This window comes from Scyliorhinus canicula, chromosome 2 (genome assembly GCF_902713615.1).
Source record: "Scyliorhinus canicula chromosome 2, sScyCan1.1, whole genome shotgun sequence".
NCBI lineage: Eukaryota > Metazoa > Chordata > Chondrichthyes > Carcharhiniformes > Scyliorhinidae > Scyliorhinus > Scyliorhinus canicula.
The window spans coordinates 181,384,592-181,402,225 of NC_052147.1; the positions used below are offsets into that span (position 1 = coordinate 181,384,592).

Here is a 17,634-nt window from a genome sequence, read left to right on the forward strand (position 1 = left end):
GCCCTTGCTTTCGCTTCCCTAATCGCACGCTGGAGAATCCTGCTCAGCTGGCGATCATCAGCACCACTCACAGCTGCAGACTGGCTCGATGACCTCTCAGAATTTCTCCACCTGGAGAAGATTAAGTATGCCATCCGAGGGTCAGAGGAAGGCTTCCTGGATACTTGGGGGCAATTTGTCGGTCTGTCCAGAAAATAAAAGAAAAGCACTGCCGAAGCCGGGGGCTGTGGGGGGGATGGGGAACAATGGGGAAGGGGAGGGAACCATAGACTGATTCAGAAGGCAATGAAATGCATGTAGGGTCAGTTAAACGAAGGACAAACTAAACCTCTCTGTGTAATAAAGGAAATTAGCACGGGTGAGAAAAATGTGATGTGTATATATCCAACTGGTAATAAATATGGGAAATACCAATAAAACGATTTTTTTTTAAGTCTGAAAATTTGATAACAGCACATTAATATTTTTGTTTAACAGCAATGATATCCAAAGAGCTAATTGGCAGTATTATCAAAACACCATTGATTATGGATTCAAAAACAAGACATTTAAAATGAGCTGTAATTTTTAACGATTTGAGTGCTATCTAATAAACCCAGCATTGATCTATTTGCATGATGTTCCAAACACACACACTGGTGTTTCTGCACTTGAGCCTCAGAATCAGCCACATCGTGGCTATAATAACAATTGTAAAATATATTTGATTTCAGTTCTGCTGTTCTGCATATCATCTGTAGGATCAGCTATTACGTGTTTCAGCTGCACTATATTTTAGCCCCAGGACCAGCAGGATGCATTAGCTGGAGCATCAACTTATACAAATATCCGCTGCAGAATACTTCTCACCAACAGAGAATTTATCAGCTGAATGTAGTGTGTCTCAACTATGATATTGGTTCATCACACACTTGCAAGTGATTCTACAGCCAATCACAAATCACAAACGAAACTCAAAAACGGAAGCTCCATGATCAATCAATTGCTTACAATGCCTTGTTAAAGCGACATTAACTCTTGTGCTGGATTTGGGATTTTGATCAAAGTAGCTACTTGTCCGTGCCTAGCATAAATAGACCTCACTCTTGTCATGAAATGGTAGGACGCTATTAAAATTAGTGTATAGTTTTTGCACAAGTAAAATCAAACTGCCATGCATTTTGTCAACCATGTCTGGGCATCAACTAAGAGAAAAGAAGAAACAAGAAGCCTTAGAAATAGGGGGCGAAATTCTCCCAAAGGGAGACTGAGTGCCGACGCCGGAGTGAAACCTGGAGTGTTTCACTTCGGCGTCGGAGGATGCTCCTCGCCCCCTATTCTCCCCCCGCCCCGGGGGGCTAGGAGCGGCATTGCGGGAAACTCGGCCGCCGGGCCTTGACGCTTGCGTCAAAGCGGCGTGCCGAGAATGATGCGGCCGGCGGCGCCTAAGTGACGTCAGCCGCGCATGCGCAGGTTGGCCAGCTCCAACCCGCGCATGCGCGGTTGTCGTCTTCCCCTCCGCTGCCCCGCAAGATGTGGTGGCTTGATCTTGCGGGGTGGCGGAGGGGAAAGAGTGCGTCTCTTAGAGACGCTGGCCCGACGATAGGTGGGCACCGATCGCAGGCCAGTCCCCTCACGAGCACGCCCGTGGTGCTCGATCCTCTCTCCGCCCCCCCACAGGCCCCACACTTACCTATCGCGTGCTGTTCACGACGGCAGCGACCAGGTGTGGTTCATCAGGCCGCTCGGCCCATCTGGGCCGGAGAATCGCCGGTCGCCGTGAAAAACGGCGAGCGGGGATTCTCCGAGCGGCGTGTCGAAAAACGCGACACGCCATTTTTTGGGGGGTGGGAGAATCACGGGGGGTGCCAGGGCGGCGTGTCGTGATTCGCCCGGCCCTCCTGTGATTCTCCCACCCTGCGTGGGGAGCGGAGAATCACGCCCAGGGTGCTCTTTTCAATTGATACAATTAGTAATCAAGGTGCTGTAAGCCAGGAAGCAGACTAGTCACAGATGAGGTATTGAAGAAGCAACAACATGAGAGAGAGAGAGAGAGAGAGAGAGAGAGAGGAGCATCCAACCTCAGGGCACAGCTCAGATACAAAAGTACTGAAGGCAACAGCCAGTTTGTGCAAAAGATTGTTTTCTTCGCTGAACCGAAGACCATTCTCAAGTCCTGGTCACTTAGGTTCTGTGGTAGTTACTGGCTAGATGTGACCAATATATTTATGGTTGAAGTTTGGGAAATGGAGGAGTCTCAGTAGAGTTTAAGATTACAGGGGAAATAGATGTTTTAGGTTTCCAGCCTTTGAGAGATTCTTTACTGTTAACGTGCTTAAGTATAAGATTGTTCTTTGCAGTGTTTCATTATCTTTTTTCAACTTTCAGAAATACTTTTATTGTTGTTTAATAAAAGAGAGGTTTGAGTTGTCATTATTTCTCACTAATATGCAAAATAAAATACACCACATGAAATCAGTGGTTCTGTGGTTCTGGTTGGAACACACACATAACATCAACGGAGTTTCGTAAAACTGAGGTTTTTGATACGAAGTGAAGAACTTATTCATGAAATAGGACACTAAAAATTTGCCTTCTTATTGGTTTTGGAGTCATTTCCACATCTCGGAAAACACAGTTATAACAATAACAAATTCAGTCAAGGTCAACATTCCGTTTCATTTATTGAAGCATTTTGACCTTGAAATTCTAATCTCTTGTGTGTTTTAGGGGCTTGAGGAAAATTGCTACATAACTCCATGATTTCAGAAAGACAAAGAGGTTTGGAACACCGAATGACTGCCATAAAGACCAATACACAGGTATGTTAGTTAATTGTGAAGCTGTCAGTGTAACATAGGAGTCTATATCAGCCATTTGATCCAAAAGATAAATGTGTGAGAAATGGGGAATTGAATAGAAAACCTGAATTGACTCTACCTGCCTGAACGTGACCTCACCCACCAGCAATGCATGTTGAAAAATTATGAATGCATCTTGACGTTAGTTTTCTGAGATGTGCCACTGGCAATTGAGATTTCCAAGGGCTAGTGCAGGGTCAAAATATTATACCCTTATTCATTCATGTTTATACTTCACTAAGAATTTCTCCGATTCAAAAGCATACATGAAAATTAATTAAACCTGAAGGAAAAAACAAATATTTGCTTGTTGAGGCCTTATTAAAAGTTAAACATGTTCATCAGTGACTATGGATATTGCATATTCCATCCTTGATGTGTTTGGAAATAATGGATCTCAATGGGGATGGCGTTGGAGACTTGACAGCTGGTTCCAAGGCGTAGCACATAATATGGACATGAGTGAGAGACAGGACTGGACTCATTTGCAATATGATCTTGGTTATCGGTACACTATATTAAGAAAATATTTGGTTATGGTCGCGAGAGTGTCTGGGTTCAAGTGTGCCCCTGTGAGGGAGGCAACATCTCAGGAGAGACAGGACAGAGAAAATGGAGTGAAAAAGATGAACATTTGGCGGCCGATTGATACTACGCTTGAAGTGTCGTTCGTGGAACCTTCATAGTCAATTTCCCAGTTGCAGGTGATACTGTGGGTGGGATTCTCCGGTCTCACCTGTGGTGGAACCAATTGTGAGCAAGAATGGAAAATGTAGTGTTCCAACCAAAGTTCCACTCACTTTCAGCGGCACCAGAAACTCCCAGGAGCGAACGAGGCAGAAGATTTTGATCGGAATATCTAACACTAGTATCTGAGACTAACTTTTTTTATTTTTTTAAATAAATTTAGAGTACCCAATTATTTTTTACAATTAAGGGGCAATTTAGAGTGGCCAATCTACCTATCCTGCACACCTTTGGGTTGTGGGGGTGAAACCCACGCAAACACGGGGAGAATGTGCAAATTCCACACGGACAGTGACCCAGGGCCGGGATTTGAACCCGGGTCCTCAGCGCCGCAGACAGCAATGCTAACCACTGCGCCATCGTGCTGCCCCAATCTGAGACTAACTTTGATGTGTGTGAATGAGTATGTGAGATCTTCCTGGAATTTAGACCCAAAGCTTTCACTTTACAGCTAATGAAGTACTTCTGAAGCCTAATCACTATAGAAATGCACCCAATATTTCTGTGACGTATGTATTTCTAACATCAGTGGCAAATTATAATAAAGATGACAGTTCACCCAATTCAACCATATGTTTTTTTACTGCCATATGTGTAAGAGTGCAGACCTGGGGCGAAATTCTCCCCTACCCGGCGGGGCGGGGGGTCCCGGCGTAGTGGAGTGGCGCCAACCACTCCGGCGTCGGGCCTCCCCAAAGGTGCAGAATTCTCCGCACCTTTAGGGGCTAGGCCCGCGCCGGAGTGGCTCCCGCTCCGCCGACTGGCACCAACAGCCTATGGCGCTATGCCGGCCGGCGTCGGGGCTGGCCGGAAGGCCTTCGCCGGTCCGCGTGAGTCCGAGCATGCGCCGGAGCGTCAGCTGCCACTGACGTCACCACCGGTGCATGCGCGGTGGAGGGAGGTCGCTTCCGTCTCCGCCATGGTGGAGGCCGTGGCGGCGGCGGAAGAAAAAGAGTGCCCCCACGGCACAGGCCCGTCCGCCGATCGGTGGGCCCCGATCGCGGGCGAGGCCACCGTGGCGGCCCCCCCCAGGGTCTGATTGCCCCGCGCCCCCCCCCCCCCCCCCCAGGACCCCGGGGGCCCGCTCGCTCCGCCAATCCTGCCGGAACAGAGGTGGTTTAAACCACGTCGGCAGGAGACGCCTGACAGCGGCGGGACTTCGGCCCATCGCGGGCCGGAGAATTGCCGCGGGGGGCACGTCAACCGGCGCCGTGCGATTCCCGCCCCCGCCAATTCCCGGGTGGCGGAGAATTCCTGCAAAGGCGGGGGCGGGTTTTACGCTGGCCCCGGGCGATTCCCCGACCCTGCGGGGGGTCGGAGAATTCCACCCCATGTCTGGTAACAGTCTTCCACTGCCATTTCATCCTCTTCACTTAGATACTGATTTACCCAATACTACCTCCTGAAGCCCACAAACTAAATTCTCCTGCATGCGGAGTTGCACTGATGCGTGCAAATGCTGTGTGCTGCAGGATGATGTGTGATGATAGTAAGTGCAAGGAATTTAATTGTAGAAAATAAAACAAAATGTAACACTAGCTACAGCATTTAACTTCAATGACTTTACATTGAAATATGCCATGCATGTGACGTTTTTGTGATTGTATAAATACTCATGTGGCAGCGTCTGAAGTTCGACAAGACCTAAGAGTAGGATGGGACAACTATAAGACATAGAGGAGCTTTCAGTTTTCTCTATTCCCTCCAAATCTTGTATGCAAATATGACTCCCACAAAAACATCAAGTCCTAATAGCTGTGTCTATCTATTCCTTTGCATAATATGCTACCTTGTGCAACAAGAAACATATTATTGGGCAGCAGGGTAGCATGGTGGTTAGCATAAATGCTTCACAGCTCCAGGGTCCCAGGTTCGAATCCCGGCTGGGTCACTGTCTGTGTGGAGTCTGCACGTCCTCCCCGTGTGTGCGTGGGTTTCCTCCGGGTGCTCCGGTTTCCTCCCACAATCCAAAGATGTGCGGGTTAGGTGGATTGGCCATGCTAAATTGCCTGTAGTGTCCTAATAAAAGTAAGGTTAAGGGTGGGTTGTTGGGTTACGGGTATAGGGTGGATACATGGGTTTGAGTAGGGTGATCATGGCCCGGCACAACATTGAGGGCCGAAGGGCCTGTTCTGTGCTGTACTGTTCTATGTTCTATATTCTCATGTCATTGTAACTTGAGAGATGCTTGTCCACAATGACAGACATGTAACATCCTGCAGGTTACTTTGTCAATAGATGCAGTGATTTACTGTGCAATGTCAGTTATGATTTTAATGGGAACATTGCTGAATTATTTGTATTTGTGAAATACTATGAAAAAGCTATTAGATTCCATGAATATAAGGTGTGGGCAATAAGGTGGTGCACCACCACCTCCTCAAGGGCAATTGGGGATGGGCAGCAAATAAACAGTGCTGGAGATAGTAATGGGACTGAACGCCAATAAATCCCCAGGGCTAGATAATCTACATCGCTGGGCACTAAAGGAGGTGGCCTTGAAAATAATGAGTGCTTTGATTACCATCTTCACAATTCTGTAGATTCTGGAACAGTTCCAGCAGATTGGGGGGTGACAATTGTAACCTCGCTATTTAAAAAAATGAGGAAAAGAGGAAACAGGGAATTACAGACTGGCTGGACTAACATTAGTAGTAGGGGAAATGCTAGAATCTATTATAGAGGATGTAATAACACTTAGACAATATCAACAGGATTAGACAAAGTCAACATGAATTTATGAAAGGGGAAATGATGTCTGACAAACCTACTGGAGTTTTTTGAGGTAATAACTAGTAGAATAGATAAGGCTGAACCAGTGAGTGTTGTTTATTTGGATTTTCAAAAAGCTTTTGATAAAGCCCTACACAGGAGATAAGTGTGCAGAATCGTGGGTAATATGCTGGCGAAATTTTGCAGTCGTTTAAGATTCATGATTCCAGTTATGTTGGCAGTTTCGCTGAGATGTTGTGCTTCCTTTTTAGCTGTGGCTTTTCTGATGCATCTCGTTTCAGCAACTAGAGAGAGAAAAAGACTTGTATTTTTCCCTACCAGAGCGGGGGGAGGGGGCGGGAGACACACGCACACTGACACACCGATCACTAGGCCCCATTGACCAAGGGCACGATTCACTGGAAACATTTCTGAATTACTTTGTTTTTCAGGGAGTTTCCTGCCGGCTCTGCTGGCAAGTTCCCCACTGCCATTCAATGACACAGTCACTTTCTGGGGCCCTGGGGACTTTCTCACTGGTTTAGCCCACATTTAGGATGGGATTCTCCAGCTGCGTTCGCCTGGCAACCGGAGATTCCCACCAGAGGTCAATGGATTTTTCCATTGTCGGTGTCTTGCCGTGGCGTTCTTGCGGGGCAGGAGGATCGCACCCTTTGAATTTTGTTTGCACTGGGGAGCTAAAGGGCAGCACGGTAGCATTGTGGATAGCACAATTGCTTCACAGCGCCAGGGTCCCAGGTTCGATTCCGGCTTGGGTCACTGTCTGTGCGGAGTCTGTACATCCTCCCCGTGTGTGCGTGGGTTTCCTCCGGGTGCTCCGGTGTCCTCCCACAGTCCAAAGATGTGCAGGTTAGGTGGATTGGCCATGATAAATTGCCCTTAGTGTCCAAAATTGCCCTTAGTGTTGGGTGGGGTTACTGGGTTATGGGGATAGGGTGGAGGTGTTGACCTTGGATAGGGTGCTCTTTCCAAGAGCCGGTGCAGACTCGATGGGCTGAATGGCCTCCTTCTGCACTGTAAATTCTATGAAACTCAGAGATCGGGCCACCATTTTGAAAGGGTGCCCGATGTCCAAGTGAGCTTGTGGGCCCTCCATGTCACCCCACACACACATGGGTACGACCCGACAACCCCCCAAGTGAGGACACCTCGCTATAGGGTCCCTGGGGCCCCCTCTTCAGGCCCTCCCAAGCACCCTCTTCTTTCCAGAAACTCCACCTGTCACCCTCCCCCATCTCCTGGAGGGTCCTACTTCCCTGGCCTGCACACCCCTGCCCTTCAAACCCTACCGCCATCCTCCTTCATTTCATGGGCATGGCCACCCTCAGCCTCTAACCCTGGCAGTGCACCCCTGCCACCTGGGCACTATTGCGCTGTCACCCTGGCATCCAGGCAGTACTCCTGCCAGCATGGCAGTGCCACCCGGGAACCTTGGCAGTGCCTGGGGGCAGTGCCACGGTACCAGCTGGGCAGTGCCAATGTGACCATGTTCCAGAGGAGGGCCAGGGGCCACCCTCACTAACCCTGACGTCCCAGGGGTCTCCGATGGCCCAGGGGACCCCCAGGTGCCGTTCCGCCTGGCCCATGTTTGTGTGGACCAGTGCTGGTCGGCGCCCGTCTGTGGCCTCACTGGGAAGGCCAGAAAATTGAGGGAGGCTGGTGGATGCTGGGTACGTTTGCTGAAGCCAGTTGAAAGTCAGCTTCGGCACGCGCTGTTTGGTCCCACACCTTGTGGGCGGGATTCGGATTCCGCGCCTCGCGGGATTTGGGTGAATCCCACAAGGCATGAAGACTGTCGGGACGCCCGCAAGAGGGCTCTCCCCGCATTCACTGGCTGAACCACGTTCAAGTGAGATCGTAGCAAGGCCGGTGGATTGTGCTCCACGTTTTGCAGATGGATCTCTCTCCCAACCTCTTTTATATCGTTAGAAGGCAAAAATCCACAAACCAGTCCAGAGCATAATTTACAGAACATAATTTCTGCTGAGATGATCAGATTCCACCATCTCCACAGTAGTCTCTTTTTAAAAACATAAGTGTTATTTAAGAGTTCAATATGTCTGTAGGTGATTTGGGATTTTTCTCCATCATTGTAACAGTTGTATGAGAAGAAATTGGGTCAATTACACCTGTAATCACTGGAATTTAGAAGAATGAAAGGGGATCTCATTAAAACATAACATTCTGACAGGTTTGGACAGATTAGATTCAGGGATGTTTCCTCTGGCTGGAGTGCTCTAGAACAAGGGGTCACAGTCTCAGGATTCAAGGTAGGCCATTTAGGACTGAGAGGAGGAAACGTTTCTTCACGCAGAGAGTGGTGAACCTGTAGAATTCTCTACCATATAAGGCTGTGGAGGTCAAGTCACTGAATGTACTTAAGAAATAAATAGTTAGATGTCAGAGCACTAAAGAGGTCAAGGGGTGTGGGGAGAGAGTGGGAGTATGGCACTGTAATAGAGGATCAGCAATGATCACATTGAATGACAAAGTAGGTTTGATGGGCTGAATGGCCTACTCCGCCTATTTTCTGTATTTCGAATTCGGCCTTTGAGCCTGATTTGAACTTCGAATCCCATATTTCCTCCATCACTGCCTACTTCCACTTTTGTTTTACCACTCATCTTTAACCTTCCCTTAGCCCATCTCCTGTTGAAAACATCATCCATGATTTTATTAGCTCTAGATTACAAACTATCTGGCCAGCTGCCCATCCTCCACTGTGATTTAACTAGAAAGTACAAATCTAGGTGGAATAACACGGTAGCATGGTGGTTAGCATAAATGCTTCACAGCTCCAGGGTCCCAGGTTCGATTCCCGGCTGGGTCACTGTCTGTGCGGAGTCTGCACGTCCTCCCCGTGTGTGCGTGGGTTTCCTCCGGGTGCTCCGGTTTCCTCCCACAGTCCAAAGATGTGCGGGTTAGGTGGATTGGCCATGATAAATTGTCCTTAGTGTCCTAAAAAGTAAGGTTAAGAGGGGGGTTGTTGGGTTACGGGTATAGGGTGGATACGTGGGTTTGAGTAGGGTGATCATTGCTCGGCACAACATCGAGGGCCGAAGGGCCTGTTCTGTGCTGTACTGTTCTATGTTCTATGTTCTAAAGGGATCGTGGAGTACAAATATATCAGTCACTAAAGGCTGTGCCATAGGTTGGCAAGGCCTTTAGAAAAGCAAGCCCAGCAGCAGGTTTTATTTCTGGAAGAATAGAATGTAAAGGAAGGAAGTTCAACTTGTAGCAAATCTTAATTAGACTACGCTTAGAGTCACTGCATGCAGTTTTGATCACATATTATAAAAAGTATATATAGGCACTGGAGAGTATGGAGAGATAATTTACAAGGATGCAACCAGAAATGGATGGGTATACATATCTGGAAAGGATTGGCACGCTGGATCTCTTTTCTCTTGAAAAGGGAAGGCTGAGTGGTGATCTTATCGAGGTCTTTACAATGGGCAGCACGGTGGCCTAGTGGTTAGCACAGCTGCCTCACGGCGCTGAGGTCCCAGGTTCGATCCCGGCTCTGGGTCACTGTCCGTGTGGAGTTTGCAAATTCTCCCTGTGTTTGTGTGGGTTTTGCCCCCACAACCCAAAAGATGTGCAGGGTAGGTGGATTGGCCATGCTAAAGTTGCCCCTTAATTGGAAAAAATGAATTGGATACTCATTAAAAAAAAAGAGGTCTTTACAATTACAAAAATGAGAAGTTTGATAGTGTGGGAGAGAATGTTTCCTTTTGTGGAGCCAAGCATAATGTTGAAGTGGAGTATCATTCCTTTGGGACTATCTTGGATTATGTATACTCCTCAGATGATCGTTCTCATTCAAAGTTGGCCCTGAAGAACCATTCTGACTCTCCTGAAGGAAGGAAACCACCAGAGAATATTATTAATCTCTTCTGCACAAACCCAGATATTATAAGGATCTCAGCATCTTTTCCCAACATTGTACCTCTCCAGTGAAGAGTTTACAGAGATGGATTCCCAAGCTTTTCTCCAGTGAAGAGTTTACAGAAATGGATTCCCAAGCTTTTCTCCAGTGAAGAGTTTACAGAGATGGATTCCCAAGCTTTTCTCCAGTGAAGAGTGTACAGAGATGGATTCCCAAGCTTTCCTCCAGTGAAGAGTTTACAGAGATGGATTCCCAAGCTTTTCTCCAGTGAAGAGTTTACAGAGATGGATTCCCAAGCTTTTCTCCAGTGAAGAGTTTACAGAGATGGATTCCCAAGCTTTTCTCCAGTGAAGAGTTTACAGAGATGGATTCCCAAGCTTTCCTCCAGTGAAGAGTTTACAGAGATGGATTCCCAAGCTTTTCTCCAGTGAAGAGTTTACAGAGATGGATTCCCAAGCTTTTCTCCAGTGAATCATAGAATTTACAGTGCAGAAGGAGGCCATTCAGCCCATCAAGTCTGCACCGGCCCTTGGAAAGAGCACCCTATTTAAGCCAACGCCTCCACCCTATCCCTGTAATCCAGTAACCCTACTCAACCTTTTGGACACTAAGGGGCAATTTAGCATGGCCAATCCACCTAACCTGCACATCTTTGGACTGTAACAGGAAGCCAGAGCATCCAGAGGAAACCCACGCAGTCATGGGGAGCAAACTCAACACAGTCACCCGAAGCCGGAATTGAACCCGAGCACCTGGAGCTGTGAGGCAACAGTGCTAGCCATGGTGTTTACAGAGATGGATTTCCAAGCTTTGATACAGACTATGTGCGATGATATATTTTCTAAACTATATGAAGGTTTATTACAGAACTAGCCATACAATTCATATTTTGTAGTATATCATCACAACATTGATCGTGCTAGAAAAATATGGTATCATCTTGTTTTTATTAGAGAGTCAAAATGTTTTATGTCATAGTAATGTTACAGAGAAATATTCAAGATATCATAAATATTTAAAGTATTTGCCTTAAATCCCCAAGTCGAAAACTAGTGGTTCTAGCGAGATACCTCTATCCCAATTAAGGGGACCATAAGACCATAAGACATAGGAGCAGAATTAGGCCACTCGGCCCACCGAGTTTGCTCCGCTATTCAAACATGGCTGATATTTTTCTCATCGCCATCCTCCTGCCTTCTCCCCATAATCCCTGATCCCCTTATTGATCAAAAGCCTATCTACCTCTGTCTTAAAGACACTCAGTGATTTGGCCTCCACAGCTTTCTGCGGCAAAGTGTTCCACAGATTCACCACCCTCTGGCTGAAGAAATTCCTCCTCATGTCTGTTTTAAAAGATCGTTCCTTTAGTCTGAGATTGTGTCCGCTGGTTCTAGTTTTTCCTACAAGTGGAAACATCCTCTCCATGTCCGCTCTATCCAGGCCACGCAGTATCCTGTAAGTTTCAATAAGGTCCCCCCTCATCCTTATAAACTCCAACAAGTACAGACCCAGAGTCCTCAACCATTCCTCATACGACAAGCTCTTCATTCTAGGAATCATTCTTGTGAACCTCCTCTGGACCATTCCAAGGCCAACACGTCCTTCCTTAGATACGGGGCACAAAACTGCTCACAATACCCCAAATGGGGTCTGACCAGAGCCTTATATAGCCTCTAAAGTACATCCCTGGTCTTGTATTCTAGCCCTCTCACCATGAATGGTAACATTGCATTTACCTTCCTAACTGCTGACTGAACCTGCATGTTAACCTTAAGAGAATCGTGAACAAGGACTCCCAAGACCCTCTGTGCTTCTGATTTCCTAAGCATCTTCCCATTTAGAAAATAGTCTATGCCTCAATTTCTCCTTCCAAAGTGCATAACCTCACACATTTCCACATTTTATTCCATCTGTCACATCTTTGCCCACTCTCCTAGCATCTCTAAGTCCTTCTGCAGCCCGCCTGCTTCCTCAATACTACCTGTCCCTCTACAGATCTTTGTATCATCTTCAAACATAGCAACAGTGGCTTCAGTTCCTTCCTCCAGATCACTAATGTATATTGTGAAAAGATGTGGTTGCAACACCTACCGCTGAGGCCAGTCACCACTAGTCACCAGCTGCCATCCTGAAAAAGACCTTTATCGCCACTCTCTGCCTTCTGCCAGTCAGTCAGTCCTCCATCCATGCCAGGATCTTACCCTTAACACCATGGGCTCTTAACCTATGCGGCACCTTGTCAAAGGCCTTCTGGAAATCTAAATAAATCATGTCCACTGGTTCTCCTTTGTCTAACTTGTTACTTCCTCAAAGAACTCTTAACAGATTTGTCAGACATGACCTCACCTTGACGAAGCCGTGCTGACTCAGTCCTATTTTATCACGCACTTACAAGTACTCCGCGATCTCATCTTTAATAATGGATTCTAAACTCGTACCAATGACCAAAATCAGGCTAGCCTTTAATTTCCCGACACCCTTCTTAAACATGGGTATTACACTAGCCACTTTCCAATCCTCTGGGACCCTTCCTGCCTCCAGTGATTCCTGAAAGATCAGCACCAATGCCTCCACAATCCCCTGAGCTATCACTTTTAGAACCCTCGGGTGTAGTCCATCTGGTCCAGGTGATTTATCCACCTTCGGACCTTTTCAATTTCCCCAGAACTTTCTCCTTGGTAATGGTCACTGCACTCACCTCTGCTCCCTGGTTCTCCTGGAGCTCTGGCATCCCACTGGTGTCTTCCACCGTGAAGACTGATGCAAAGTAACTATTCAGTTCTTTTGCCATTTCTTTGTTTCCTATTATTACTTCTCCAGCCACATTTTCCAGTGGTCCAATGTCTATTTTTGCCCCTCTCTTACCTTTTATATATTGAAAAAAATTCTTCCTATCTTCCTTCATATTTTGAACTAGCGTGCACTCATATTTCCATATTTCCCCCCCTTATTGCTTATTTAGTTGTCCTCTGCTCGCTTTTAAAGGCTTCCCAATCCTCTGGGTTCCCACAAATCCTCACCACTTTGTCTGCTTTCCTTGACTTCCCTCATCAGCCCTGGATGCCTTGTCCTGGCCCGAGCATGTTTCCTCCTCCTTGGGATGAATTTCTGTTGTGCCTCCCAAATAACCCCCAAAAACTCCTGCCATTGTTGTTCCGCTGTCTTCCCTGCTAGGCTACTTTTCCAATCAACTCTGTCCAGCCCCTCTCTCATATTTATTTAATTGTAATACCGTTACATCTGATTGCAGCTTCTCCCTCTCAAACTGCAGGGTAAATTCTATCATATTGTGGTCACTGCTCCCCAAGGGTTCCTTCACCTTAAGATCCCTAATCAAGTCTGCCTCATTACACATCACCAAATCCAGCATTGTCTGTTCCCTAGTAGGCTCTGTCACAAGCTGCTCTAAAAAAACATTTCTTACACATTCCATAAATTCCTTTTCTTGGGATCCACTGCCAACCTTATTTTCCCAGTCCACCTGCATATTGAAGTCATCCGTGATTATTGTAATATTGACTTCTTTGCATGCCTTTTCTATCTCTTGATTTATTTTCTGCCCGACATCCTGACTACTGTTGGGGCCTGTACACAACTCCCATCGGGGGGCAGCATGATGGTGTAGTGGGTTAGCCCTGCTGCCTCACGGCGCCGAGGTCCCAGGTTCGATCCCGGCTCTGGGTCACTGTCTGTGTGGAGTTTGCACATTCTCCCCGTGTTTGTGTGGGTTTCGCCACCACAACCCAAAGATGTGCAGGTTAGGTGGATTGGGTATGTTAAATTGCCCGTACCAGCCTCCCCGGACAGGTGCCGGAATGTGGCGACGAGGGGCTTTTCACAGTAACTTCATTGAAGCCTACTCGTGACAATAAGCGATTTTCATTTTTCATTTTCAATTGGAAAAAGTACTCTAAATTTGGGTACTCTAAATTTATAAAAATAAAATAACTTCCATCAGGGTCTTTTTACCTTTGTAATTCCTCAACTCTACCCACAGAGATTCTATGTCTTCTGATCCTATATCGCTCCTTGCTATCAATTTAACTGCATTCCTTACTAACAATGCAACCTCGCCTCTTTGCCCATCTGCCTGTACTTTCGATAGGATACATATCCTTGGATATTTAGAACCCAGCCCTGATCCCCTTGCAGCCACGTCTCTGTGATGCCCACAACATCGTTCCGACCAATTTCAATGTGTGCAACAAGCTCATTTACCTTGTTCCGTATACTGCACGCATTTAGGTACAACATCCTCAATCCTGCATTGACCACCTCCCTTTTCACACTTGTCACTTTTTTTGCTCTGCCTGAGGGTGATGTTGTTCTTTTATCTTGGTTCTCTATATGCCCTTCAGTTATTACACCATCTAAGTTCACATTCTGGTTCCCTGGGAGAAATATTGTCACTGCACCGCCACACCTACCTTTACTTCGAGTCGCTGGAATACATCCAAGAAATTGAATATTTATATTATGAAAAAACTGAACCAACAAGAAGCATGTTGAGCACACTTGCTGGACAACACCCTGTTCTATACAATATTCTTCAAACAAAACTGGATATTGAGAAATGCAGACGGTGGTATCTTCCTTGCTACACAATTGTCTCCTAAGGTTAGAACTTGGACAGTTGATTTAGGAGCATCCTTTAAATTAGCTCATTCTGATTTTTAAAAGCGTGTTAAAGGGATATGGGGAGCCGGTAGGGAGGGGGATTTGAGATCGGGAAAACCAGCCATGATCTGTTTGAATGGCGGCGCAGACTTGAGGGGTTGAATTGCCTACTTCTGCTCCTATTTCCGATGTTCCTAAGTTAGATTGTGGTAGTATAAATTTATCAGTGCCTGACTGAAGGGATACGTCCTTCATTGGCAAAAGTGCATTTCTGTTTGTCAGGATGTGCTTTTTGTTAAAGGATTTGCCATCCAAGATGTTGGTGTCTTTTTGGTTATGTCCAGCATGTCTCTGAACTTTTAAACCCTTGTTCAGAAGATGAGTTCTTTAAAAGTTCCAATTCCGAGGCTCACTCAATATAATCATATAAGCCCTTATTACAGCTAAATGCCGTCACAAGAGACCGGCAGTACAGGTACAGTGTCTCAATTCCAGCTCTTAAAAAAACAAGAGTTGTCCGAAAACTAGATGTTTTTAGAATGTGCCGTACATCAATTGTAATTGTGATAAAATAACTCACCTGGACAATTCAGATATTTGCTTTATTGAGGTGGTCTGGTGCCTGACTTCATTTGTTGTACGCCAGTCGATTCCCACAATCCAAATAACCCTAGACTCCATCCAAACCGTCTGATCAGAAATCTGGTAAGAGCCAAAATCTGTAATGAACTTGGTCCCGAGGTTGTCAGTTCTGAGACATTCTACCTGTATAAGGTGATCACCAAGAAATTCAAATGGAAGTTCAGAAGAAACCTGGAAAAAAGCAAATTACAGCAGATGCTGGAATCTGAAACCAAAGAGAAAATGCTGGAAAATCTCAGCAGGTCCGGCAGCACCTGTAGGGAGAGAAAAGAGTTAACGTTCCGAGTCCAGATTACGATTTCTCAAAGCTAAAAGACAAAGAAACTGGGTTTCTGTGGCTATGACTCATCTTTCATTCTCTCACCCCACAGTATAAATATTTCCCAATTTCTATGTATTTTAGCTTTGACAAGGGTTATCTGGACTCGAGACATTAGCTCTTTTCTCTCCCTACAGATGCAGCTAAATCTGCTGAGATTTTCCAGCATTTTCGCTTTGGTTTCACAAGAAGCCTCTTCTTTGAAAGAGTGGTAGAAATTTGGAACTCGCTACCACAGGGAGTGGTTGAAGCGAATAGTATAGCTACATTTAAGTGGAAACTGAAAAAGTATATGAGGGAGAAGTGAACAGAGGATCACTGTTTTAGATTTAGATGAGAAAAGATTGGAGGAGACTTGAGTGGTACATAAACACTGGCATGAACTGTTTGGGTGGGATGTAACCTGTGTAAGCCATAATAAGCCCTCATCCTAAAACTTGGTTTCTACAAGTCTTTCTTATTGTTTTAAAAAGAACTAAAATTACCAAAAATAAATAACGTAACTTTTCAAGTCTTTATAACCAACGTTATTTTCCTTTTTTTCATGTAACAGATGGTAGAACAAGATGTCAAATATCTTGAGGACCTGCAGGATGAATTTGATTTCAGATACAAGACACTACAGACACAAGGTAATTTTCACAGTGAAGAGTTGATTGCTGCTTCAGCAGCATTACTGCTCTGCTACTGCCCCCCAGAGTCTCCTCTTTGTTTATTTAAAATGTCACTTCTTTGTCCAGTTTCAATCCTGACAAACTTGTGTAATGTCTTTAAGCATATTAAAAGGAAGCAATCTGTTCTTGCCCATCTGGTCTACCTGACTGGTTAGATTGAATGTTAATAACTACCCCTAAGGCTTGGCCTAGCAAGCCACTCAGTTGTATTAAACCTACAAAAACGTTCAATAAGAATAAAACCAAATGGAGCACCTGTATCCAGCTGGGCACCAGGAACAACAATGGCACTCTAGTGCAGTTGGCCTTGCAAAGTACTCCTCACTAATTGAGAGAACTGTCCTACAGATTAGTCAAGCTGGAAGGAGTGACCTGTAAGTCGACAACATTATTTCTGGCTACCATGAAGTTTCATGGTATCAGGTCAAACACAGACAAGGTAAACCTCCTGCTGATTATCACTGACTGCCTTCCTTCAACTGATGAGTCAGTACTCCTCTATTTTGAACACCAGTTGGGAGAAATACTGAGGGTATCAAGAACATTGAGGGCAGAATCCAGAGGAAGTGATTGGGGCCTCAGCTGCTGACTGGAGAACCAGCGTGACACATCACATTACCTCTTTTCGGGAAGGTCATCCGCCCCCTCCTGGAAGTCCTCAAGCAAACAAACTAGGGTTTTCTTGTTGTGCATGGCAACCCACCCCCGCTCCTTTGTCTGTCGCTAATACTAGCATTGACAAGATGAGACGCTAAAGTAGATATTAATTGCATACTTAAGGAAAATTGGCAGCAGGGTGGGAAGACCGTCATGGGTCTGCCTGTCATGGACCATTCTGGGTGGAATCCTTACCTGCAAGTTTATCACCTGATTAAATGACTGCCATCATCAAACCTGCCATGAGAGAGGGCACAAGATTCTGCCCAGAGTATAATCTAGATGGGGGACTTCAATCTCCATCATCAAGAGTGGCTAAGGAGCGCCACTAACAGACAGGGCTGAGTCCTGAAAGACATACCTGGTGACGGGGTTTGCGGTAAAGGGTGAGTAAACCAATATGAGGGAAAAGCCTCATCCTCACCAATTTGCCTGTTGCAGATGCACCTGTCCATAGCAGCATTAGTAGGAGTGGCGACCATGCCTGTGGAGACAAAGTCCTGTCTTCACACTGAT

General features: G+C 46.0%; 1 protein-coding gene across 3 annotated transcripts in view; it reads left to right on the forward strand.

Annotated features, from left to right (window-relative positions):
- LOC119961797 (signal transducer and activator of transcription 4-like) overlaps window positions 1-17,634 on the forward strand; it is a 163,869-nt gene that overhangs the window by 78,466 nt on the left and 67,769 nt on the right. For all 3 annotated transcript variants that reach the window (XM_038789128.1, XM_038789127.1, XM_038789129.1), the window contains 2 exons: window positions 2,710-2,801; window positions 16,341-16,419. In XM_038789128.1, the coding sequence (XP_038645056.1) occupies window positions 2,739-2,801; window positions 16,341-16,419 (142 nt within the window). In that variant the 5' untranslated portion in view covers window positions 2,710-2,738. The remainder of the gene's footprint in view (window positions 1-2,709; window positions 2,802-16,340; window positions 16,420-17,634) is intronic.